The 26,811-nt window shown below is 36.9% G+C and overlaps 1 protein-coding gene across 38 annotated transcripts in view; it reads right to left on the reverse strand.

The window, feature by feature from the left end:
* Positions 1-26,811, reverse strand: part of PTPRD (protein tyrosine phosphatase receptor type D) — a 2,176,041-nt gene that overhangs the window by 99,521 nt on the left and 2,049,709 nt on the right. For 22 of the 38 annotated variants that reach the window (XM_072841294.1, XM_072841304.1, XM_072841303.1 and 19 more), the window contains 3 exons: positions 24,666-24,778; positions 12,834-12,875; positions 12,233-12,330 (listed from right to left, as the gene is read on the reverse strand). In XM_072841294.1, the coding sequence (XP_072697395.1) occupies positions 12,233-12,330; positions 12,834-12,875; positions 24,666-24,778 (253 nt within the window). The remainder of the gene's footprint in view (positions 1-12,232; positions 12,331-12,833; positions 12,876-24,665; positions 24,779-26,811) is intronic. The other 16 variants (XM_072841327.1, XM_072841326.1, XM_072841312.1 and 13 more) reach the window with 1 other exon arrangement.

Here is a 26,811-nt window from a genome sequence, read left to right on the forward strand (position 1 = left end):
ACTCATGAATCTTATGCAATCACCTTAATAGATAATGAGGTAAAATGTCTTTTATTTTAATACCATAATGAAAATGGTTGTTGGAGGAACCATCAAAGAGAATTATTTACGGTGGTCAGAACATGACTCTGACACCAAGCCATTGGGTTCATATTCCAGTTCTGCCATCAACCAGCCATACGGCCTTAGACAAGTTACTTAACTTCCCTGTGTTTCAGTTTACTCCCTTCCCTTGTAACACGAGGATACTAATAGTACCTACTCGACAGGACTGTATGAGTTAATATTTGTAACATGCTGTGAAGGATGCTTAGCACATAGCAAGTGCCATACACATTTGCTATCATTATTATCTCTGCAAAGCTCTTTCTAGACCATGAAGCCTTACAGAAAAGCTAGGTAATATTATCACCATAATATTACAATGTTACGTAGTTTAATACTAAAGAAGAATGTGTGAAGGAGTATTTTGCAGTTAGGAGTGGAGGGGACGGATGAGAAAGGGGGAAAGTGGGAAGGTGTGGAAGGGAGACAGAGGGGAGGGAGAAAGGGAGACAGAGGGGATGGGGGAGGGGATAGGAAAGGGAAAGGGTGGCTAGGTTGAAGGTGGAGAAAGAAGGGGATGAGGAAGAATGGATGAGGGAGGAAGAATGCACTCAATCAAGAATTTCCATGAGCCTCTGGCTAGAGTTTGGATGACAGATGCATGTGCACCAGAAGGGAAATGTACTCAGCAAATGAGAAATAACACAGTTCTGATTATGCTGTACACCTGAACTTTTTAGTTAAAGCCAAAAGACCAATGTTTTCCAAGGCATTGCTAAATCCACAAGTACATGTAATATCTTAATGCTTACATCCTTCTCTTATCCTTTCTGTACTCCCCAACATGGCGGCATGCCCAACAATTATTTTTCATGTAGCATGACCAACTGTTTAGCCACAGGAGAAAAATCATGGCAAATAATACTACCACTACATTTTTTACAACTAAAAAGAAATACATAAGTAAGTAAAGACATTCCTATTATGTTGTGCAGCAATAGGCTCTCCTTGCCCCAATCCCTTTCTGCAGCATTATTCCAATTCACCCTGAAGCTGTGCTCACAAGTGTCATAGAAATAGATGCATTATCTGATCCCTGGGGGTACTTACAGCTTTAGGAGGAGAGGCAGGAAATCATTTCCATGACTTGAGAGTACTTTTGAGATCCCCCAATACAGACTCCTCTTAGTGTTGGTGTCACAGCCTTTCAAGAGTGTAATCACCTTTTCCGCCTTACCTCTGAGCAGCATGACCCCAAAGTTGCAGTGACAGGCACAGAATACACTGGGGACCCCTGAATAAGCCATGGTCCTTCTCAACTCCATGTTTTTGTGTGTGCATCTCCCTCTCTGCCTGGGATCTTGCAATCTTAGCAAACTTCAGTGAGTCCAACTCACTGTTTTCTGGGAAACCTCTCTTCAGTACTGTCCCTTCTTAAACTTTTCCTCCCCATTATCACCCACTATGTCCTATAAATACTGGTTCTTTCCTCTGTTTTTTCCTAAGAGATTATGGATTTAATCAGGGCAGAGCTTATTTCTTGACTTTTTATCTTCCTTTCCAGTTAATGTTTATCAAACAGATGAATGCATTCCAACTGCTTCTCTTATAAATAAGGAAACTGAGTTAGGAGGAGTTAAACAGCTTGTCTAGGGGCATTCAGATTCACAGTAGAGACCCAAGGCAGGTTCTACTACTCAGTGAAAATGAGTTTTCCTGTGTACTTCATGCAGATTTCCAGAAAGTCCATTAGATACAAAATATTAAAAGAACTTAGTAGACATCATAACTACCTTCCAACTTAATCACTGCTCACCTTCTCCTAATTGCTTTCATAGAGCCCTTCTTTGGAAAAAGAAGAGACTTCTATACAAACAAAACAACTTGTGGAAAAAAAATGCAGTGTTAGTAAATGACTACAGGTAGGTCATGAGTTTAAAGCTCGGTCCTGAGGGCCACTTGTTTCCTGTGTGCCTGCTTTGTACAGAAAGGCAAAGATGCCAGGTGTCTGACATATAGTCATCGTCATAGCAACCTTATGAGTAGATGCTAATATTCTCATCATAAGTAAGACAGAACTAAGGCCACAAGAGGTGAAGTAACTGGTTCATGGTCAAGCAGCACAGCCACTAATTGGCAGAGTCCAAATACGAGCCTTGTTTTCCTTGAATTCCAACACTCTCCCCAGCATCTGCTACTGTTTCTCTCTACATGCACACATCATTCTGGCCCTACAATTCCAACTCAATTTTAAAATAAAAAATAAAACTCAAAAAACCATTCTCTTTTTTAGTCCTTGCTACAGTCTCTTTGAAGTTGAAAGCTTCCTAGAAGAAAAAAAAAGGCTCAAGTATAAAGATAGGGAGTTTAACATTGGTAAGGAAAATGAGATTAAAAAAAAAAGTAGGCACAAGAATATCTTAAAAGTTCAAATAAATATAAACTTTGAAACTTGAAAATTTGGTTGTAATGTGAATTCTAACAAATATAGTTTAAAAATAATAAAAGACTATAAACACAGATACACACCCTGGTTTGGGATGTGTTTCTTCCAAGGTGAGCTGCTGTTTCTTTGTGTTGTACTAGATTTGTTTGCAACATGCAGAATGGCAGCCAGCTGGGAAGGGACTCTCTGTACATTCATATCTTACTTGGTGAGGCTGGTTCTTAGCTATGAACCAAAAAAACCCCATCTTCTCAGATTGCCAACTGGTAGGCCCATCTTTACTATAAAAACTGTACCAGGAGTTTAATCAGTAGGTACTTTGAGTTAAATCTGAGGGGCCTGTATTAAAATGTATTCACTTCTGTATTTTCTAAAGATAATAAAAGTCTATTTTCCGAGAGAAAAGTTCTGAAAATAAGGCTTCACTGCTGATAAATCAGGTGGAGATGTCAAGTGAAAAAGTAGCTCTTTTTATAGTAAGACATTCTTTGTTCTCTTTGCTCCTGTTGTTGGTACCAGCAATTGTGATCACAACAAAGAGCTTCTGTGAACTGTAAATTTAGCAAGAAATCGATCCAGACACACACTTTTGTTAATCACCTGCTGCATGCCCCGTGGTGGGTTTGTTACCATGTGGCCAATAGTGCACCAGGAAGGCATAAACACCTGACCAGGAGCAGCTTATATTCTAACACAGGGAATGATCAGAATAAAAGAAAAAAAAAAAACCATAGTAAGTGCTAATTACACAGCATTAAGTTAGCATGTTTTCTTTTTTCTTCCTTTAGTGTTTATTTTACTGAATTCAACCAAGTCCTATGGATGTGACTAATGGCAGGGATAGGAGGAGGCCAGGGTTTCAGAGAGTCTAAAATAGACATTTTTTTCATATTTTAATATCTCTGAAATTGATGTGCGTCTTAAAAGTGATGGCATGTATTCGATGTAATAGCTACAAAGACTACTAAGCACTTGTATCAGGGACGGTGCTGAATATTTCATATGTACCAATTTTTAATTACATATGGGGTAAGTGCTATGATTACTTTCTTTGTAGAGATGAAGAGTAAAATAGAGATTATTCAGTTATTCATGTAAGGTCACATAGCTTGATCCAGGGGCCAACCTTAGGCAGCCTGACTCTAGCACCTGTGTACTTAGCCACTGTGCCACACTATTCCCATCATTAGCTCAGTGAGCAGAGGGCTCTGAATGGCAGGCCTAGGGGTTTGGACCCAATCTAAAGCATGTACTTAAGGAAGAGAGCAGGCAATGCCTTTCTCACTGAAGCCCTCAATACTAGAGTACCAGGAGATACACTTTGGAATAGTAAACTTAGCCATTCATTCCCCACGAAGAAAGTTGGTTCATTCAATTCAGTATAAAAAAAAAAGGTTGTTATTACTTTTTATTTTATGAAGTCATTTTTTTTTCTCATCCCATCACACAAACTACCATAATTTGCTCAAAATTTTTAAAAAAATTATCTCATGTGGATCATGTGTCAGTAATATCTAAAAATGAAGGCTTTTCCCTTGTCTATTCTACTCTTCAACTTTGCATAATAAATGAAAATAGATCTCTGTCATCTACTACTTTCTTACTTCAGAAAGCTGCAGTGCATTCAAAGCTAGGAAAAAGTTGTGTGTGTGTGTGTGTGTGTGTGTGTGTGTCTGGTTACTTATTTGTGTCTGTGTAGTGCTCTAATGCATGTTCACTCTTGTGAATTTACACATAAATTATAAACTAATTGAAAGTAGATATGGCAAGTGTTTTTGCATTATGAAGGCTTGGAGATTTATGAAACATTTAATAATGAAGGCTTTAGGCCTACAAATGCACTCTAGAACACATGGTCAAATATACCAAGAGCCTATTCCTAGGGAAAACAGCAATATTCTCTTTTGTGATTATTGTCTTGATGACAATTTTGTCCTTTTATAAAGAAATTTAATATTATCATTGGGAATGAAAAAAAAAGATCTATAAGGAAAAGAAATGTCATAAGAAGTGTATCAGGAAAACCACTGTAGGGAAGCATGCAGCATACCTATGACATTTTCATAGAGATTTTTAGTATAAATACTGATCTAGTTGAAGACTTGAAGACAGGCTTCTGGACTCTGTAAGTCAGGCCATAGTAAGAAACAAACTGTAAAATATTTAGGTCTTTAGAGCAGGTGGATTAAAGGTACAGTGTCCTTTTAACAATCAGAAGGAATAAATTTGTGGCCTGGTTCAGATATGTTCTAGGTACATGTGTGACCTTGAGTGAGTCCCTCTTTTCTCAACTCTTCTTCTTTACATCTGAGATAGAAAGGTTTCAACCACATGCTCTCTATCTACTTCAGCTCTCAGCACTTAAAAAGATGACACAAGCAACAGTTTCTAAGGTCTCTATATGTCTTGGCACTGTCCTGATGAACTTCATTATTCATGAAAGAAATAAGGTATCTTTTTCTGTTACCTGTCTCACTAGAGTATTGTGAAGCATTTAGTCTTCTAGACAAAGATGCCACATACATGCTGTTATTAAAACAGAAGGACAGGACGCCGATATCTGGAATGTTTCAAATAAGAGGCTCATTATCATCCACACAGACAGGAGATGTGAGTGTTGCCATGAGTACAGGAAGAAAATCTCAGCCCATCTGGATACTAAATGCTGGAGGACACTTGAGTGCTGAGATAAAAGATAATATACACCCACAGATGGCAGCAATGATGTTGGAACTGGATTTTGTGGTGAGAACAAAATAGGTCAAAGGTAGGCCTTCTGAGAATCAGTTTCTCACTCTGCTTTGATCCAACAAAAAGACTGCTCTTCAGACTAGTTTTAACATATATGTTTAAGATAATACTACTGAAAGAAATAGTGATGGCTAATTGAAACTAGATATTGGATAACTATGTCTATTTGTAAGTCAGCTATTTGGAACTTGTAAGAAAGTGTGTGGTGTAACTATATTTAAAAGGAGGTTATTATCTCAACTCAGGTATAAAATCTATAATGTACCTGAAGTGCAGTATGGGTATTGGGCATTATTTCTATGGAGAACTGCAACGTGAAGACCAAATTGGGAGATGGTTTCACAGCTTCTCTGACTTCGTAACTTTCCTTGCTAATGACCACTGGGATGCCTCCATATTGGTGTCTCGACCAGCAGGGGTGGAGTGAATACAACCAGTCAACAGTGAACCAGCTCTTTATAGAAAAGAAGGGACTTATCAACATAACTAAGAGAGAAGGCTGTTTCCACATCATTCACTCCTCACAACACAAAGGATAGGGCACCAAGTGCAGAAGTGAGAGCATTTCCACTACTAACAGTGCTATTTGCATGTTTAAGTGACCTGAATATGCAAGATTTGATTTCCAGTTCCCTAATTGTTCTTCTTGTCTCCAGTTTCTCCTTTTTATCTGTTATATGCATCAATAACGGAGTAATTTTCCAAGAAACCATCATGCAAGTGTGCTCTGTGTTCTCATCATACTTTGAAACACTGTTGGCATAGGACTTATTATATTTTATTATAATTTTTCATTGACATATGTTCCATGAAAGAGTATACTTAATACTATTCATTTATTAATAATACATAAAATTACTCTCTACAAAATCTTTCACTGGCTATGTAAAAACAGTGCAACCTCTCAGCTACCATTATTGAGGTCCTTATTTTACACTCTCTCTGTCTCACACACACATACACACACACCTCACTGCATGTGTGTCCTGAAATCCATGCACATATGCATACATATTCCCTAATTCTCATGGCAACACATTTTATAGATGAGAAACTCATAGGGTTATATAATTGTACAAGGTCCCAGCCATACCAAGTGTTCCAAACAGGCTACAAATTTGACTGAGTCCAAAGCCCATGTTCATATTGTTTCTACCATTAATCGACCCCACCCTTGCCAATGGTGAGTCTGGCAATAAAAGCTCATTACAGTTCTTGGCCCTCTTTACTTGCCTGACTTCATTGCACTCAGCTCTCACTAGAAGCACTGTGCTCCATCATGGCAAGTGTCCTTAGAGCTCCCCCTACCTCTACATATACCTTATCCTTCAAACAGATCACAGGGTGTCTTGTTAAAGTGAAGATTCTGATTCAGTAGGTTTGGGACGGTGCCTAAAATTCCATGTTTCTAACAAACTCCCAGTGATGTTTGAACATAAAAGTACAGAGCATCCTTGAATGTGCCTTTGATCCTTCTCTACACAAAATGCTCTTCACTCGTTTTCTTCCTAGTTATACTACTAGTATCATCTTTTCTTCAATACCCTTCCCAGTTCCTCATCTCACTCTGACCTTTACTAAGCCTCAACAGTATTCCATTAGTATTTGGGATCACCAACTTGGTGTTCTTTTTGTTATTTTTGCACATATGTATTTGATTTTGCCTGCATGTATTCGATTTTTCCTGGAAGTAAAGGTTTCTTATCACTTCTATTTTCCTCCCAGAACTTAGCATAGTGCTTTTCTGTAGTAGTGTGGTGAATAATTATTGGTTCTTTCTCCCAGCTCACAAACATCTTTCCATAGTAACTTCCCTCTTTCCAACCCAAGGAAGGAGCAAGATCTGTATGGTGGACTGTTAGCAGCTATGTCCTCATGTGTGTCTCCATAACAAAATGAGTCAGTTGGAGTTCAGAGTTTGTTCTCTGGCATTTGGAATTTGACTGAAAAGAAAAATTTGGTCTTTTCTTCAGAGGGATGCTCTGTTATTGGAAATGTATTCAAAGGCCACATTTTCTATATGTGGGTGGGATAAACAAAATAATTTGGCCTATATAAAGGGAGAATGAAATTGGTCCAGATAAAAACACAAAGTTGACAATTTCAAAGAGGATGTCAGGAAATCCAGACAACAGTTCTTGAAGCATACCTATATTGTTAGCATTTGGCTCTATAATAGATAGATAATTTATAATAAATACATTTATAATGGATAATTCATAATAAGTAAAGCAAATTTCTCTTTTTCCCCCCTTAGGCAAACTGTAGGAGCTATAGTTACTTACAATCAGTCTACTAAATAGGATTTATGTATATGATACTGATAATGATAATGCTGGCTGTGATGCGTGTCAAATGAATCTTATACATTGGTTTATTTGCCATCTCAGGGGATGGTGAAATGAGGACTGGAGGATGATGCTCTGTAATATACAACCCTACACCAATGATGTTTCTTAAATTAAGGTCTTCAGAGCACCTGCATCAAAATCACCTGAACTGTTCTATTAAAATGGACATTACCTGGGAGAAAAGATTTACAAATTATATATCTAATAAGAATCCACTACCCAAAATGTACAAAGAACTCATAAAATAGCAAAAAACAAAAGCAAAACTAAATTAAAAAAAATCCAAGCCAATTAAAAATAGACAAAGGATCTGGGGATCCCTGGGTGGCGCAGCGGCTTGGCGCCTGCCTTTGGCCCAGGGCGCGATCCTGGAGACTGGGGATCGAATCCCACATCAGGCTCCCGGTGCATGGAGCCTGCTTCTCCCTCTGCCTATGTCTCTGCCTCTCTCTCCTTCTCTCTCTGTGACTATCATAAATAAATAAATAAATAAATTAAAAAAAATAGACAAAGGATCTGAATGAACATTTTTCCATAGAAGACATACACATTGCCAACAGGTAAATGAAAAGGTGCTCAGCATAACTAATTATCAGGGAAATGCGAAGTACAATGAAGTATCCCCTCACACCTCTTAGAATGACTGACATCAAAAAGGCAAAAAATAAATGTTGGCAAGGATGTGGAGAAAAGAAAACCCTCATGCACTGTTGATGAGAATGTAAATTGAAGAGGTATCTGTATCCCCATATCCACTGCAGCATTATTTACAATAGCCAAGACATGGAAACAACTTAGGTGTCCATTGATGGATTAATGGATCAAGAAAATATATAAAATATGATATTATTAATTCATAAAAAAGGAAATATTGCCATTTGTGACAACATGGGTGGACCTTGAAGGCAATACATTAAATGAAATAAGCTAGACAGAGAAAGATAAGCACTGTATGATCTCACTTATATGTGGAACCTTAAAAAAACAAACTTACAGAGATAGAGAACAGATTAGTGGTGCCAGAGGTTGGGGTGGAACAGACGGTAGCAGTAAAAGGGTAAAGGTTGTTAAAAGGTACGAACTTCTGGTTATAAATAAGTCTTAGGAATGTAATGTACAACATGATGATTATTAACAATATTTTATATTTTAAAGTTGCTTAAGAAGGTAGATCTTAAAAGTTCCTATAAGAAAAGTTTGTAATTATGTAAGGGGATAGATGTTAACTAAACTAATTGTGGTAATCATTATGTAATATATGCACATGTATCAAATTATTATATTGTATACCACAAGCTAATAACAATGTTAACTGTCAATAATATTTCAAGGAAACTGGGGAAAAATAAGTAAAACAGACATTACTGGTTATCATGGCTAACCTACTGAATCAGTATTTCTGTTGTTGGGACCAGGAGTTCAAGTTTTAATTAGGCTTCCAAAGATTCACAGGCATTAGCTAAGACTTCATTTGGTAAGACATATACATAATATTCTTAATTAGCCCATAGATTCACTAGCTAATGCAAAGGCTGTAACAAATACCAACTTTTAGAAGAACTTTAATCCTTGCATTTTGGATGTCATCCTCAACTTCTAGCTACTTAAATTCTAGCAAAATTTTACAGTCCCATATCAGAATGAAAACCAGAAATACTTATAATATTTTCAAGGTGCAGTTGCTCTTGCTACTAATTTCTCGGGTTCCTTCTTCCAGCTGTCATTAAGTCCAGTGTTTAAGCCAAATTTTCTTTACAATAAAAGAAGTTCTCACATGACGTAATAATGCTGGGCAATCTAAATCTACTTCTTCCTATTCTGACCTCAGAATCAGTGCAAACAGCCTCCACTTCTTTAACCTTTGCTTTAGTCTTAAAGTAACAAATTTAGTTTCATGCCTCTTGAGAAGTCTGAGTAATCATTAATTCACAGTGATTATGCCAAAATAATTAGATGTTTGAAGGTAATGTGCTTTGCCTTTCTTCCATTTTCTTCACTAAAAAGTAGTAAAAAAAAAAAAAAAAAAAAAAAAAAAAAAAAAAAAAAAGTAGTAAAAAAAAAACCTATTTAAATTTATGTGGAAGGTAACAAGTAAAATAAAATTGTTTTTCAAAGTGATGCTCTGTGGCCTAAAATATTACATAGAGGTCTTTATCCTATTATCACAGATGAATAAAACACTTAAATATCTCCTTCATGGCTGTTAAGGCACAGTAGAGTCAATTCATGCCCAGGGAGCTTTAATCACAGACCATCGTCATGATAAATGGTGAAAAGTCAGTGTGAGCTATCATGTCAATGGCTACTGGGGGAGTTTTTAATGGGAACATTGGCAGCATGCAGTTCATAACTACTTTTAAGGAGTACTTCTGATCTAAAGGCTAAATGAGTATCATTACAGTATCTTTACATATAATATTTCCAGAGAAATTCCTTTTTAAAGAAGGCTGGTTATTGTTGTTCATGTATATAATGGATTTCTTGAGTGATGCAAATATCATCAATGGCTTAAAGCTATACTGACAGAGAGTGAATTACTGACTTATAGGTTGAGATATCAATTTTTGATTTTTTGTGACTCATTATATCATTCATAATCTCAAATCAAGTATTAAAATGGGGCCATGAAGAAAATACCACATAGCAAAAGAATAAGAAGAATCATGATTAACAATAAAGAGCAGGTTGGAAAGGTAAAAGATTTCTAGGAGTTTTTAATGTTGCCCCAGGTAGCATTTATCATCTGCATTGTTTTCTTTGTTAAAATTCAATTTTCAGCCTCAAGCCCCAAACTAGAACCTGCAGAAACTGTTTTTAAAAATACTGCATAATTTAAAAATAGCCATTATAACCAAGAAGAAGAACAAAGAATGAACAAGAAGCAGACCATTTGAGAAAATAACACAATTCACAATCCAATGTGAGTTTCCTAAAATTACAACTGTTCCTCTAAATGAAGAAAAGCATGGCATAGCCAATCAGAAAAATAAAATCTCCTTTAAAATTCTATGGAATATTTGATTGACAAAGATGCTGTATATTCAAATTGAATCAAAAGGCTCTCTGGCTCTCAAGGGTAGAGGTCATGGGGCTATCAATACACTTTACTTAGCCAGCATAGTAATTTAAAATAATGAAAAATTGACGATTTGAAGACGTCAGAAAGTCCATGCACATATTCAGACTGCCACAGGCCCCATTGCTCGAGATTCTCTTTTGTGGAGCATCTTCACATAATTTGATCTCCATCTAGCCACCTGAGATTGAGATCCTCTTAAGGTTCTCACTGAAAAGGTAGAATATTAGAACTGGGGGCACCTGGGTAGCTCAGTGGGTTAAGCATCCAACGCTTGGTTTCGGCTGAAGCCATGATCTCATGGGTCCTGAGATGGAGCCTCGTGATGGGCTCCTGCTCAGCAGGGTGTCTTCCTGAAGATTTTCTCCTGCTGCACCTCCCCCCACTTGTGCACATGCCCTGGTGCACTCGTGGTCTCTTTCTCTCTCTCTCTCAAATAAATAAATAATCTTAAAAAAGAATCCTTTAAGAATGTTAGAACTGGTAGAAACTGAGAGATCATCTAGTCCAACAGCCTCATTTAAAGTTGATACAACAGGTTATCATGAGCGCTGGGTATTGTGTATAAGTGATGAGTCACTAAGTTCTATACCTGAAAGCAATTATTACACTGTATGTTAACTAACTGGAATTTAAATAAAAACTCGAGGAAAAAAAAATTGATACAACAGAAACAAGAGGGGTAACAGGGATGTGTTTTAAGATTCTCTGTTAAGTAAATCAATAGCAACTCTTTGCAGCAGTATTTGGGCTTCTCAGGCACCCAATAACCTTTTGTTGTTTGGCACAACAACAAGACTCTAGTTGTACCTTTTAATCTTATGCTAAGTCAAACTTGGTCTAAAAGAATAATGATGATTTAGTTGTCAATTCATGACTTGGTTTCAGTATGAATTCCTATTGCTGGGGAATACCAGAAATATCCCATTTTAAAACTTCCTGCTTGATAAATACTACAATATTCAAATACACACAAATATACAAATATATTCATTCACTTTCATCAAGAATTCACACAGAACTTAAGATACTATTCAGTTTATCATTGCTTCAAAAATAGGCAACTTTCTAGGAACATATTACTATCTTAATATTAACTCTAGCATTATTGTAAGACTAAAGGGTAAAATCATGCACATATACATGTCTGTGTACATAATCAAAGGGTTTTCGGGTCAAGGAAACGAAGGATGCAGAGAAATCAATTTGTTCTCTGTCCTCTCTCTTTCAGGGGGGTTTCTGCCCATGAATTAGTGTATTTAGCAACCATCTAGTATACGAAAGCTCATCAATTCAATATATCCTATGAACATAAAACCAGAAAAGAAAAAAATCAACCTCATTAAGTAACACTGAATATAATATATTCAACACATCCTAAAACTGCAACTACTATACTGATTGTATAGAAACTTTTTAGTTGCCTATTTGCTATCAATTTTTATATCCAATTTGGAGTCATATTTAAAAGAAAAAACACCAATGAAGTTTGTTTTTAAGAATATGGTCTTAAAAGGAGGATAACTCTTCAAATTACTTCCAAGTACAAATGCACTGAAATACCTCATATTCCTGGGAAAACTTCAAGTTGTCATTTGCTTTCAACCTTTCAATGTGATCTGCAAGCTCCAAGATAGGAATTGGAGGATGGCTAGCCATACCTATTAAAAGGAAAGAAGAAACACACTTGAAAACAAATGAAAACGATGGTGACTATTCCGAAATATAGAGAATACTATAGTTAGAAATGGCCTGAAAATATGTGAGTAGTAAAGATGTTTAATGTGAGGAAGCAGGCAGATAGTTTGGTTACTCAAAGCAGGACATGCTCTGGAAGGATGAATTTTGTAGCCAAATGAAAAGTCACCAAGCATAATCCCCAAACTAACACTCCTAGTGTGAAAGAAAGCGTTATTGTGCTACAAATCAATGCAGTTAGCTAGCGGAGAAAACTGAGTCAGGCTTGATGTCAACTTCTGCTTTGAGTAATGACTGTTATGTCATTTCAAACTCCTTCTCCTGCACTGTGTGAAATGGAAATTGTGTGGAATTAAATGGTGTAAAGTGAACTAAGAAAACAGACACTGAGGAAGGCCTAAAAGGGAAAGAGTAGTAGCTTGATAGGAAACATAAAGTGACTTATGCATAATCAAGGAAAACTAACTTGAAGAATGAAGGTTACCAGGGTAACCGGAATCATCTGAACCTGCAAAGGAAATGATGATGTAAATAAAATAAAATAGAACGGATTTGTTAAAAAAAAATGAAATGGATAGTCTGATATACTTCTTTTTTTAAAGGACTGATAAAAATGCTGCACATTTTTACAGGATTCACTAGACATTGTGTGACTTGATTAAGATCGCTTTAATATTTCACAAACCTGGAGGCGACTGACATTCACATGCAAACATGGACACAAAGAATGACATGCACCACAGTTCATAAATGATCATCACTGATGACAAAATTAGACACCTTATTGAGTTTCAAAAATGTTTCCACTAGTAGCAGATTGTAGAGGTTGGGGTTGTAGCTTTCACCTGGATATTTAGAAATGGCCATGCTAACAGCTTTGTAGTATTTGCCCCAGATCCCCGTTATTCAACCCCTAGCGAACCTACAATCTACTTCAGGTGTAAACATCTTTGTCCACAAATGGGAAATGAAAGCAGGAGAGTGAGCAGATGGTGAAGGGATAAGGAGGGAAAGAAGATGGAAAAAGAAAGAAAGCAGTGACAGGGACAGCACGTCTTAGTTCAGTCGGCCAGCTGAAGTGATATTAATTTAACAGATTCTGTTAAAAATAATCCACCACTAATTTTGATAATTCCTGTATCTTTCCAATGTCTTCTCATTTTTCATGTGATTTACATTTTATTTCTTTGTGATTAATTTTTTAAGAGTATCATGAGAGAGCATCGATGACTCAAGTCTTATGTATACAAATTCCAGCTGGCTAGAAAAACTTGAACTAGCATGCCCCCCAGGGAAGCTTCTGAAGCTGAAAAAGAATGGGGGAGGAGCTCAAACTGGAAGTCTTATTTACATTCTGCTGTCCTGGGACTCTCTGGAAGGTATTAGGCTCTGCAATGGTGACCATCAAGTCAACTCGACATGTGCTTACTTTGTGGACATTTTAGAAATTGTGCAATTTATTGAAAGCCACACAGTAAGTTCCATGATCTCAAATGCCAACTTAACAATGGTTCTGGTAAGTTAAGTAAAAAACTATTTTGCTTCTTCCAGACAATTATTTAGCACAGTGCTATGATAAGTGGTGTCTTAGTGTTTATAGCTTCCAGGCAACTAAAATCTTGATGGAAGATCTCATAAAAATGAGTTGGCTTAGAAGTAGTGCCTCTTTGTTGCAGATATAATTATGTATTTGGACCAAAAATGTTGAAGCCCATTTCTGAAACTTTTCATACAGATCGTAGGATCGAACTAATTTACATTCTGTAGAGGGAGTAGGTGGGTGACAGTGGTCTAACAATTAAAGGGATCTTATCCAGATGAGGCATCCCCAATGGCAAGAATGAAGATGCAAAGGCACAAGAGACTCAAGGCTTATCTGGTAATGGAAATGGAATGATGTGGACATCCATTACAGTGCTTTAACAGAGAAAATAAAGAGACAAAGATGTTTAGACCTTTTCGAGCGAATCGTGGGAGAGAGTTATTATCATATATGGACTGAGTGGTGGTTTGGCTAGAGAGGGAGGACACAGAGCCAATCAGGGAGGCGTAGGGGACTGAATTACTGCTCAAAGCTGCAAAAAGTAAAGCCAGTTGGAGATGGGAAAAATATTAGTATAACAGCAGTACAAGACCATAATAATCAACCAAAGATGTGATCAACATATTTACTTTGGAAGCTAATTATACAGAGATCCAAGTAAACCTGTACTGACTTATTACCTTCTAAATCAGGATGTATATATCACATGCAAAGATAACATAGCATTCAAGAATCCTTATTTTAGACAAATCAATATGTATCATGTTGCATCACAATTCTAGCACAAGTAAAAATGGCAGAATGGATGTTTCCAGAGGAGGAGAACTTGTGGGATTCTGATGGTACAGGAGAAGGAATTCTAGACTAGAATATGGATAGGAGTTCTCCTTCTGGTTTTGCCATCTACTAATAAGGACAAATCACTTGTTATCAAGAATCTCAATTTTTCATCTGTAAAATAAAACTGCTGAGCTAGGTAACTTCTGGAGTCACCTTCTTCTTTATAACTCTCATTTCTACTTCTGGTAGATAGGACTTCTAAACATAGGGAACAGAGAAGGCTCTCTTGGACACAGTTCTCATGTAAGGGTTCTAAACATTATTGTACCTTTTCTTCGAGCTGGAGGAAGAATTTACTGTCTATAAACTAGAAAGTCTATGCAGTTGAATGATCAACTTTTTGAATTATTTAAGTTCGGTACTATTTTCTTTGGCTAGCGCAAAAGTACGATGTCACAAATTTGAAACAAACATCATCATAAAAGTTATGCTACTTAATAAATCTGGGATGAAACTCCTCTAACATGAAACTCTAGCTCATACCAGGAAATAATCACCAAAGAGCTACTAAAAAATACTGTTAAATAGTTCTCCCCAAACTTCTCCATTGTCCAACCTGGAAACAATTTTATGTGATATCATCAAGCATGTTAGATTCTGAATGGAAAAGTAGACACTAAGGAAACTATGAAATTGACATCACTGTCAATTTTGGCTGGGCAATCTGGCTATTGCTCACAGTATACAAATATTTTTATTAGACAAGTGTTTTTACATTAGCATCATTTGAGGTGCCTTAACACTCTTTTTTTTTTTTTTTCCTGGCTGCACACCAGACCAGTTAATTAGAGTCCTGGGGGTATGAACCGGGCATTTATATTTTTAAAGTTTCTTTGCAATGGCTGTCAGTCCAGCAGAAATTATGATGAGGGGCCTGTAACTCATTTATTTGTTTCCATTCAAGATTATATCAGGATTTATGAGAACGCACTCAGCTTTCTTTTAGTAATACCTTGAATCTGCTTTGATTCTCCATTTAGTGAGCTTTAGCACTTTAGCTATTATCAGTATCAAAGAACTTGAATTGCAGCTCACAGCTGATGAGGACTTGCCAGGGTCATGACCTTATCAGTTGAAAGCTACAAATGGACACCATAAGTGCATTTTAAAGACACACGTTGAATCTGAACAGTGCTTTTGTTTTGAAGCTATGATATCTACAATATATACTGTCAACATGAAAAATGGATGGGTATAGTCACTGAACTCTGCCTCAGTTAAGTTGGAGGAAAAACCATGATGGCTACTTTTAGTAGGTACATATTTATGATAGTAATGTCACGAGAGCTTCCTTTTAAGAATTAAAAGGCATTTAAACTGAGAGGTGCCTTAGAGATTACTTAGTCCAGCCTTTCCGTTTTATACAGGACGATTCTGAAGCCCAGAAAAGTTAAATGACTTTGTACATTAGTCCATCTAGTAAATAAAATATATTTTTAAAAGATTTTATTTATTCATGAGAGACACAAAGAGAGAGGCAGAGACAGAGGCAGAGGGAGAAGCAGACTCCATGCAGGGAGCCTGATGTGGGACTCGATCCTGGGACTCCAGAATTACGCCCTGGGCCGAAGGCAGTTGCTAAACAGCTGAGCCACCTAGGCCTCCCTAGTAAATAAAATCTTAAGTGGTTTTGGCATCTTTCTACTGTTTTAATTCTGGAATGGCGATTATGGTCTTCTCAACCAGGGTGCAAAGTCTTCAGGGGCTGAGAGAGGCAGGTGGGTAAGGTAAATGATTACAGACACCAGGCAGGGCATGGTGAAGGCTTTCACAAACAGACATGCTCATACTCATTCCCTTGCAGCAGGCAGGCTTCTATGGCTGGCTTTCATTTCCCTATTTTCAAGGAAGCTCAAGAAAAAAAATCTCTATTATATTAAAAATAAAAGTAAGCATGAGATGAATGGCAACTGATATTCATTCTCAATGTCAGGGTCATGTTTGGGGCTGCAGTAGATTATGGAGACCTTCTATACGGGCCATGCTATTCAGCTTTAGGAGATATCTTCCAGGTGGAACTGCAGAATCAGACTTAAGTATTTCTCACGATTTTAGTAGAAACTGCAAACCCAGAGTATGATGTGACATTTCCTCAGTTTTCACTGCTGCCTCAAAATTTTGTTGAAATACAGTGGGAGTCAAAGAAAAGAACTTTGCAGGCCACATATGGCTAACAAAATTGCGGCATCTTTTTTAAAAGAGCAAAATGTTCCTTCTGTTGGTAAATTAAAATCCAAGCAGGTGGAGAGTGACAGCATGCTTGTATCCACAAGTAAACAGACTAGACATCAAGTGTTGTCTGGGGGGGAGCAGTGACAATGTATACATCTCTCATACATACCCTCTGCAAGTTCATTTGTTTCCTCTCCCTTTCCATATTAATTTTATCAATCAGGAAAAAAAGGCCCAGAGGGGAAAAGGACTGGATCAAGGTCATCACTATTAGTAAAACTAAGGCTACATGGGGGATTTGATCCCAGAACTTGTCACTTCTTATTTGGGCCACTTTTCATTATGCCATACTGCCTCTTACACCATTGAATGCTCGAGAAGAGTGGTGCCATGTACATAAGTATGGGCCTGTGAAAATGTCTGGGGTATTATGCTCTGACACACAGATGTGATGAGCTATTATGCTCATAGTAAACCATCATAAACCATCCTCATAAACCATCCTCAGTTAGAGAAAACTAAGTGTTAATAGTAGCTTCATTTGAAGGCAAGCCTGTTCAGTGGTGGGGACGGGGGAAGAGGCGCTCCTATACATACCAGTTGCCTCATGTCAACATTTTGTGAGTTTACATGAACACGTAACTAAAGATACACTAAAGGTATACATTCAAAATGTTAAAAACTGTAGTAGTATTTGGCAGATTTTTTAAAAATCTGCAATTTACAATGTTTTTGCCTTCTGAATATTGTTCTTTTTTTACTAAGTAATCTAATTGACATTATCTTCAAATATCTACAGAGAAATGTCTATCAAATACTTGCTTTATTTTGGCAATGTTAACATCTTGCATTTAATGCCAATAACCACTTTATAATTATTTTGCTAAGTAGAGCTGCTGAGGTCACTAATAGTGGTAGAACATTTACGAGATGATTTTTTTCTGTTAGGATATATGTGTGATGATTCAACAATACTCTCTTCATGGTTCTCCTTTCCAAACAAAGGCGAGATAAAGTCTAGAGAACAATTTGTGGTCATGGAACAGGGAGAAAATAATTTGTTCATCAAATCAATGATGTTGCTCTGATAAAAATATATTTAACTAAGTTAACAGTCACAGAGAGAAACTTAGCTTATAAACTATTGGTCAGATTTTAATATAATTTATGCACTATTTAGAATACCCTGAGTGAAATATTTAAATTTGTTTCACAAATGAATAATGAATTAAAGGCAAAAGAGAACATTGATTTATAAGATCTAATTGGTACTTGGCAGAACAATAATGACAATTTGACTTAATCCATGACCAGGATCATCATTAAGGGAAGATGTTCCAATCTTTCACATTTTCAGGTAAGCACTGGAGAGCATAAATAAGACTCATTTTTACGGAGGATTTCTCAGAATACAGAATTTGAACAAACCATGTTTCTTTATATCAGAGATTTACTATTTCTATTCAATGAGCCAAGATTTTTTAAATATAAAGAACACAGATGGTGTTCCTAAGCAAGATCATATATGTAAGTTTCTTACAGTATAAAAGGTGAAGATAAGTATATATAAAAAATGGATTTTGTTAGCATTGATCCAATTAATAGCACTAATGGATCAGAAGAGATGCCTCAAAAGCTTTTAAAGCCCATTCAGCTGCTGTGCAGACATTTCTGCTGCTGATACTGCTATTTCTGATTAGACAAGTTTTTGCCAGTTTGTTACTGTTTCCCACAGCCCATCAATCACCTAGCATCCATGTATGCTTTAGGGCAAAACATATTAAGGTCATCCTCAGAATGAAAATGAGGCTTTTATGTTGTAACATCTGATCATCAATTTTTAAATTTCTTTTCTTAAAAGGTGCAAGTACAAATCCTAGAATTTTTTGTTGTTTTTGTTTGAAGGTGTGTGTGTGTGTGTGTGTGTGTGTGTGTGTGTTTGGTGGGGGTGGGCAGAGAGAGGGATGTGAGATGGAGGGGCAAATACTAGAAGAAAGAATTTCACAGGAAAAAAATAACATTTCTGGTGGTAATTGACGAGGCAACCAAAAGGCCGCAGAGAGGAAGAATTTTGTAGGCACAGAGAAAGGTGGTGACTGGATTACTATATGATGCTATTAGCTACATGTTTCCTTACACCTTTGTACTAGAAAGCAAGTTTATTTCTCTGAGATGCTGAAATTCTAAGTTTGCTTTGTTGGGATAAGATAGATATATGAACACACATCAGTAGCTTCTTTGGTTTTCTTATATATCATCTTTTGATGATACTATATTTATTTTAGTCATTCTATCCAATGCTAGAGGCCAAGGCTCAGAGAGGCTGCCACACTGTAAGTAAAAGCTTTTTACAGTATTTCAAAAAAAAAATCTGTAATTGGTAATCTCTATCAAAATGGCAAATGTGCCTACCCTAGGACCTTGTACTTGCATTTCCAGGTGTCTAACATCTGAAGGTAGCAACAAAGATGTGAAAAAATGTGAGCTCAGTACTGTTCACTGCAGTATTATTTGCAAGAGTAAAATATGGAAAATAGCCTCCATTAATAACGAATGAGTCAATACATTTTGTGTTGTCCATAGAAAAGAATAACATCAATACCACTGGCTGCTAAGAAGGAGATAAAGCCTAAACGCTAACTTGGGAAAAGGTCTATGTTTATGTAGTTAAATGTTAAAACAGGAAATTTTATGTATATGCACCTGTTTGTCTGTCTATATCCCTACTACATGTTTTTATCAATTGAAGAACTGTAATATACATATGAAAAAAAAATCTGAAAAGGATAGGCATGGGGCTGTATATGGTAACTATTCCTGAAGGGTAAATTTGGAGTAGTTACAGGAAATCTTTTACTTGTATTTTAAATATGCCTCTTCTTTTCTTTTTTTTTTAAAGATTTTTAATTTTTTTATTTATTCATGAGAGAGAGAGGCAGAGACATAGGGAGAGACACAAGCAGGCTCCATGCAGGGAGCCCGACCTGGGACTCGATCCTGGGACTCCAGGACTATGCCCTGGGCTGAAGGCAGGTGCTTAACCACTGAGCCACCCAGGGATCCCCTGCCTTTTCTTTTCTAAAAGTGCTTTTTTCACCTTTTCCAATCTATGAATATTTTCAAACATATAAAATATTTACTAAAATGAACACCTGTGTAGCCACAACCCATGTACAACAATTGTTAACATGCTTATTTTCTATTTTACACAATTCCCCCCAATAAACATGTCTTGCTTTTGTAATTAAGAAAAATAATTATTTGAGGTATGGGTTATAAGAAGACTTGGAAATTTTTTAGACAAAAAAAGAACTTTCCTCCAAACCTAGGGTAATGGATACATTTCACTTATGTTTAACATGTAACTCACCTATCAACTCATCTTAATGCATACCCAGCTACTCCTGCCTACAAAGATACATGAAGATTAATAGAGGTTTCTTTTATTTTTTTAATTTTTAAAAAAGATTTTATTTGGGCAGCCCCGGTAGCTCAGAGGTTTAGCGCTGCCTTCGGCCAAAGGCCTGATCCTGGAGACCCAAGATCGAGTCCCATGTCGGGTTCCCTATGAGGAGCCTGCTTCTCCCTCTGTCTATGTCTCTGCCTCTCTCTCTCTCCCTCTATGTCTCTCATGAATGAATAAATAAAATCTTAAAAAAAAAGATTTTATTTATTCATTTGAGAAAGAGTGTGGGTGAGAGAGAGCACAAGCCAGGGGAGGGGTGGAGGGAGAAGGAGGAGCAGACTCCCTACTGAGCAGGGAGCTAAATGAGGAACCAGATCCCTGGATCCTGGGATCAAGACCTGAACTGAATGCAGATGCTTAACTGACTGAGCCACCCAGGTGCCCCAATAGAGGTTTATTTTAAAATCATCTTTTAATAAGTGATTATTTTTCTCTTCCTCTGCAGAACTTAAAGACTTGCAAAACTTGATTAGCAGTTAATAAATCTAGCATATTCTTTTACAATATCTCTTCTCTCCTTTTCTCGTTTTATTTCATTTTCTATTTGAGGTGATAAGTCTACCTTACTAACTAAATGATACCTTCTTATATACTTAGTACACTAATTCTGTAGGTCATGGGTGATACAAACAATGGCATTTGAATTGCATGTTTCACAATACCAATAACTGATGACTAATTATTGCCAACTATATTTTTTTAATAGGCTTAGTAGTTTAGGTTCTAAATACAACTTAGTTGAATACTGCCGACTCCGACAGTATCCTGGCTAAAAACACATTCATGGAAATACACATAAGCAGAGGCACCACCTGTTCTTGGGAAGATGCTCGTCTTCCTCATCCTGTTCAGCTGCTTGAATGCAGTGTTTCACAAATACAGTGACAAGGTTGTCATCCAAAATTTATAAAATGTGCTAAAGCAGTGTTTTTTTCACATCCCACACCTTGCAAAGATGGTTTTACTGAAGACAACTGGTTTCTCTGCATTTACTTTGTGTCTTACTGGAGAGACAGTGGACAGAAATCTGATTTCCCTTTCCTGACCCAGCGATAAGTATATCTGTGGTACCAGAGTGAAGGGTATATTTCTTCGAAGTATTTAAACTTTCAAGATACTGTATATGTATGAAACTTGGAATGCATTTTCAATACATTTGGGGTATGGGGTAGGACTGAGGGAAAAATGTCTGCCTCCTTATATTCTAGGTTCTTCAACAAGAATAAATACTTAAAAAGTAAAAGTAAATAGATTTTCATTCATGAGTTTTTTTAAAGAAAAGTAGATTTAATAGAATTAGTGAACTAAATGCTGTGCTTCCTTTACCTTCTGAAATACCTACTGAATTTCAAATGGAAATGTTTGTTTGGCATTTTTATCTCCCCCAACAGATCCATCAGAAGTGGAAGTGAATTTGATTTCATGAACAAGTTCAGGTGCTAGGGGCTGATATATGAATCAGAGATTTTTTATTTCATTGAAAGTCATTTGTTTGGAGTGAAGATGTGGATGGTTAATTCCCTCCTTATGCATACCATTAATAAGAATGTCATATTTTATATTTGTGGATAAACGATTATACTTCCAAAGGTATGAGGTATACAAAAGCACATTGTAGACACTGAAAGGTTTAAAATCCAAAAATTTAGGAACATCATATCATTTACTGCGCAACACCTACTAAAGGGTCATTTTATGGCATTATCCAGGAAAGCCCTTGATTATTTGTGAACAAGAGGAGAGGAAAAAGCACAAAAAGTTATTTGGTTAGAAACCCTACCTTCTGCTCTCATCCTATTGGCAAGTAATTAAGGCAATTTGTAGCCATTGCTGAGAATCTATACTGGCTGAAGCAAATGGTCACATTTTTATGAATTTCACATTAACACCTGAGTCTATTTTCTTTGTAAACTGATGAAATTTTCAGGACAGCCGGTCACATCACTGAGCTTGGGAGGCAAATAGACTGTTTCAACAAATCAAACTCAAGCAGATTGCTTACCTGAGCTAAAAGGCACAACACAGTGCTTCCCCAGTGAGCAGATGTGCTAGGATCTTAGGACAATTTTTCCTATTCTAGTCTTTCTTTATTAAATCTCCTTTCTTCCTCTTTATTCATTTGGCCCACTTTCTTCCATTACTCATTTGATGTAATGAGTCTAACCTTACTTAGACGATACTATCTATAAACTTAGGCCTCCATTTTAATTTTGTAAAGCTATTGATGAGATAAGCAATGTCCCTTCAATGGCAACATTCATTATCCTTTCCATGGACTTCTAGGAAATGTAAAGGGCTCTCTCCATAAATAGATCTAATATTCCCACATACACTGGGAAATTAGATTCTTTATATATATATATATTTTTTGATTTGACCATATTTGCAAAATTGCCTATAAAAGTGAGAAGTACTTATAGACAGAGATCTCTTGGCTGAAGTCACTTCTATTCCCTTGTTTGTAGTTGCCAGCACTCTGCTAACAATCCTTTCTACACAGCTCCCATTCATACTTCCTATTTATGCCTGGAAACATTCTTTGTTGGTGCTGGAGTAGATGAGGGATAGTATTCCTACTGGTTCTTTTCTTCTGGGACTGTCTCCGACCTTCCACTCACCATATACTATGCTTCTGTCACTGCTAGAAGACTAAGGTTGTTTCCAGTATAGATCACACTTCACATAAAAGCAGGAGGAGATGAGGGCAGGGCCGAGCAGCAAGGTACTGAGTAACAATCATTTACTCTACTTCCACAACATGCTACTCTTATAAAGAAATCCTGTAGCACATTATCTCTGGCTTTTAGGTCCTCTCTGCACTGGTTTGGCCAAGTTAAAAAGTACATGAATTCCCGGGTCCATTATTAAGAAATTGCCTGTAGCTTAAAAAAGTCAGCACAGTAGTATTTCAGAAAGTGAACCGAAAAGGTTTACTACAGTAATTCAATTCATCTCTAGTTGCCTTAATGGAGTACTAGATAGAGACTCAACAGGGAGCATCTGAGAGACTACAATGATCCCAGAGGACTGCGTAAGTTTGTTCAGTCATCATCACATGTGAGTAGTCTATACTTATCAGCCCTTTAAAAAATACATACAAGAGATTTTTGGCTACATGAACATTTTCTTCTACCTTTATGCTGTTGGAGGTATATCTTTGCTTTTTAAAAGCAAAGATATATATTTTTGTATAGCTACTTTGAAAATTCCAGGTGCTTCTTTCAACTGAATTGTTACTAGTTACTGTGATACACCTACACATAAAAGAGAAAATATGCCAAATACAATAAGTTGTATTTTCAATTCAAAGTGATTCACTGCAAATGTGTACTTTAATAAACTTGTGGTGTGTCCTACTGTGAGTGAGGACATCCATCTGACACATTTGCCAACAATCTGGAGAACAATAACACAACCAAATTTTAATTACTTCTTAGATCAGTTCTTTACTTTCTTAATTATTATTAGGTATTATAACAGTGTCACTTGGTTTTATGTTTTGAGATCTCCTTGCCACTTATTATTTTCCATTCATTTTGTATAAATGAATTTATTTGAAAGAAAGCAAAATAGAGCTGGCCTCGAATTAATAATACTGTACAAAATGCCCCTCAGTGGGAACGACAGGTTTGCTCTGTTGAAGCACTTAATGTTCTTTAGGAAACAAGTGTATTTTTACTATCCTCAATCACTTTATGTGTCTCCCCATAAGAAACCTAAATTTGTGGTGACATGCAGTATAGGTTATATTTGAAAAGAAACTCACTTTGTCTCACTTTCTTTCCCTCTTATCCTCTCCCTTTCTTCAGTGTAACACAGACACAAATTAATAGGAAAATATAAAATAAATCTATTCTTTCCCAATGGTATGAATGATGCAGTGTCCATCCATCCATCCATCCATCCATCCATCCATCCATTCAGTCATTCACTTTACAAGATGAGAAACTGAATTCTTGCCAAACAAGTGTCAATAAAAATAATGAGCTATGTTAACTCTCCAAATGGTAGATATTCTTGCAAGATTATAGTTTTTCCAAACTATGAAGACGAATTACACATTTTCTCATGACTATCCCACCTCAGATTTGCAAAAAGAACTTTGTTTCCTTTCAAGACTTACGTTTGGTGAATATCAATAATATTACAATTAAAAAAGCAGGATAAACAAAATTGTTCTAAATAAAGTGATGCATTTATCTCTTAAGGCAGTATCAGTTGGCCAAAAAACATTCAATAAATACTGTATCATGGGCAAGATGAGTCCTGCCTCTTACCTGGTGTTTGAAAATTAAGGCGCCTCAGTTCTACTGGGTCTGTTGGATGGTGTGAAGGGACTTCCTTACTGTTGGGTATGCTGCTCTTTCTAGAATCAGACTCTGCCCTCTTCCTATAGGGAGAAAATTAAGGTGTAAGAATAAAATAAGAAAATAAAAACAATCAAAACATTTACAAAGCAGATAGTCATGCAGCCCCCTCTTCCTCCCAAATTTCTGCTTTAAAACCATTTGACAGGCCAGCTTTGTGATCTTGTTCAGGTTGCTTTTCTTTTCTTGCCCTAGACTGTTTCCTTAAGTCTAAAATTTTTGTTTAAGAAAATGATCTCAAAGTCCTCCTTCAGCTCTAGAATTAAATTCTTCCTTGCCTCTGCCTTTAGGCTTTAAAGGGGGGTTGGAGAGATATGCTTGAGTCCTCCTTCAGCAAATCTCCTTTATCCACTGGTTCAATTTGTGAGGAACAGGGCAGTGTACCCCTAATAGCCAATACTAATGGAGCCAAGAATGTGGTTTCCAGGGAGAAAACCTCTGAAAATACTGAGCCTCAAGCTGAAGAGCAAAATCCATACCCCTTCATTCCTCTTTCCAAGATTATATAACTGATAGCTACATAGTGGACCCGCATTGGATTTTCCCATCAGGCAGACATACATTAAGTGTGTTCTAAGATTCCAAGTTAGCCTAACACCTGGAAGGAGAATTAGCACAATGAAAGACCAACATCCTTTTTCTCTTTCAAGTTAAAAAAAAAATAGTGTTGGCTGTTTATGGTGTTAAACTATGACTAATATTTCATTAATGAAAGTCAATCACAGAAAGATCAGAGAAAAAGTAATTTCACCTACTGGGTAGTCTCACTCTTCCAATGATTATTCAGGGCATAGGAACCATTAATATAACCATTAATATAACCTCCTTGTTATAAGTAATTCTTCTCACAATTCATTTCCTCTTTGTTTTAATTACTATCTACTACTTTTATTAAATACCTTTGTTTAGGGTGTGATAATGAAATATTAACAAATGTCTATGCAAGAAATGTCAGGATTTTTTTTCCATAAGATTTCTTACCCATTGTTTTTCAACTCTCCCAAAACACAGGGTGCTACCTGTTTTCTTTAAGGTTAAACTAGATTAAAAACTGAAGAAATGGAGATCTTTTCAAGCAGTGTCTTATTCTGTATTTATTTATTCAAATACTGATTCCAACAATCTCCAGGCTACAGTTATAATCCTAGCATCTCACCCCTGTTCAAAACAAAGGCATTCTTCTTTGGAGAAAGGGGCACAGCAGTATTGAGGAATACTCCCTTCTCTTTCTGATATGACTGTCGCACAGCTCATTAGCGTTGCTGTGGCAATGGGATCTCATTCAGTGCCACCCGGGTCATTCCATGGTTAGCCAGAGGGCTCCTGTTAAATAGCCTTTCTTTCCATCTCTGCTCATCTGTATAAAATAAAACTAACCAGGGGATGAAGGGAAGATTGATGCAAAGGGAAAATACACTTGATTTGCTCAAGTGCAACGCCTTCAGCAAAACGGCATCAATGGAATGAATTTTCTTGGGTGAGTCCTGTTAGACACCCTCCTCTCTCAGAACCTTGGATTAACCTGTCTCGGGATTTCCTGTTTCTATCTAAAGGTGTCAGGTATAGCCTGAGGACAGAATGCATGGCAAGGCTACACTACCTATCACAGGTGAGCAGTGAAACTGAGGCATGCTGAAGGAACCAGCAGTTCCAGTTGTCTGGAGTGGAGAATGAGAAGGGAAGGAAAAGCTGAGCTGAGGGCTGGCAAGAAAGACATGAGAAGAAAGAGGAAGAGTGGCTAGGAAGACCGTGTGAAGGAGGACATGGTGATCAGTTTTAGAGTAGAAAACGTCCCTATGATTAGGCTGTGGGTGTTTTCTTCACAGGGATTCATTTGACCACCAAAGCTACAGAATCTAAAGGGCCTAAGGAAATGCCATTGACTGCTAGCAGGTCAGTCCCCCCAGTCACAAACACATGCCTGGTCTCACTTCAGGGAACCCTAGTGGCCCTTCTTAGGTTCGTTTTTCTTTGCCACACAAGTGGTCACAGATATGTTTCTTTACTGATGTGCCAGACCTAATGATTCAAACCTGGATTTTTATTCTTTCTCCAA

Source organism: Canis lupus, chromosome 10, assembly GCF_048164855.1.
Source record: "Canis lupus baileyi chromosome 10, mCanLup2.hap1, whole genome shotgun sequence".
NCBI classification, from domain to species: Eukaryota; Metazoa; Chordata; class Mammalia; order Carnivora; family Canidae; genus Canis; species Canis lupus.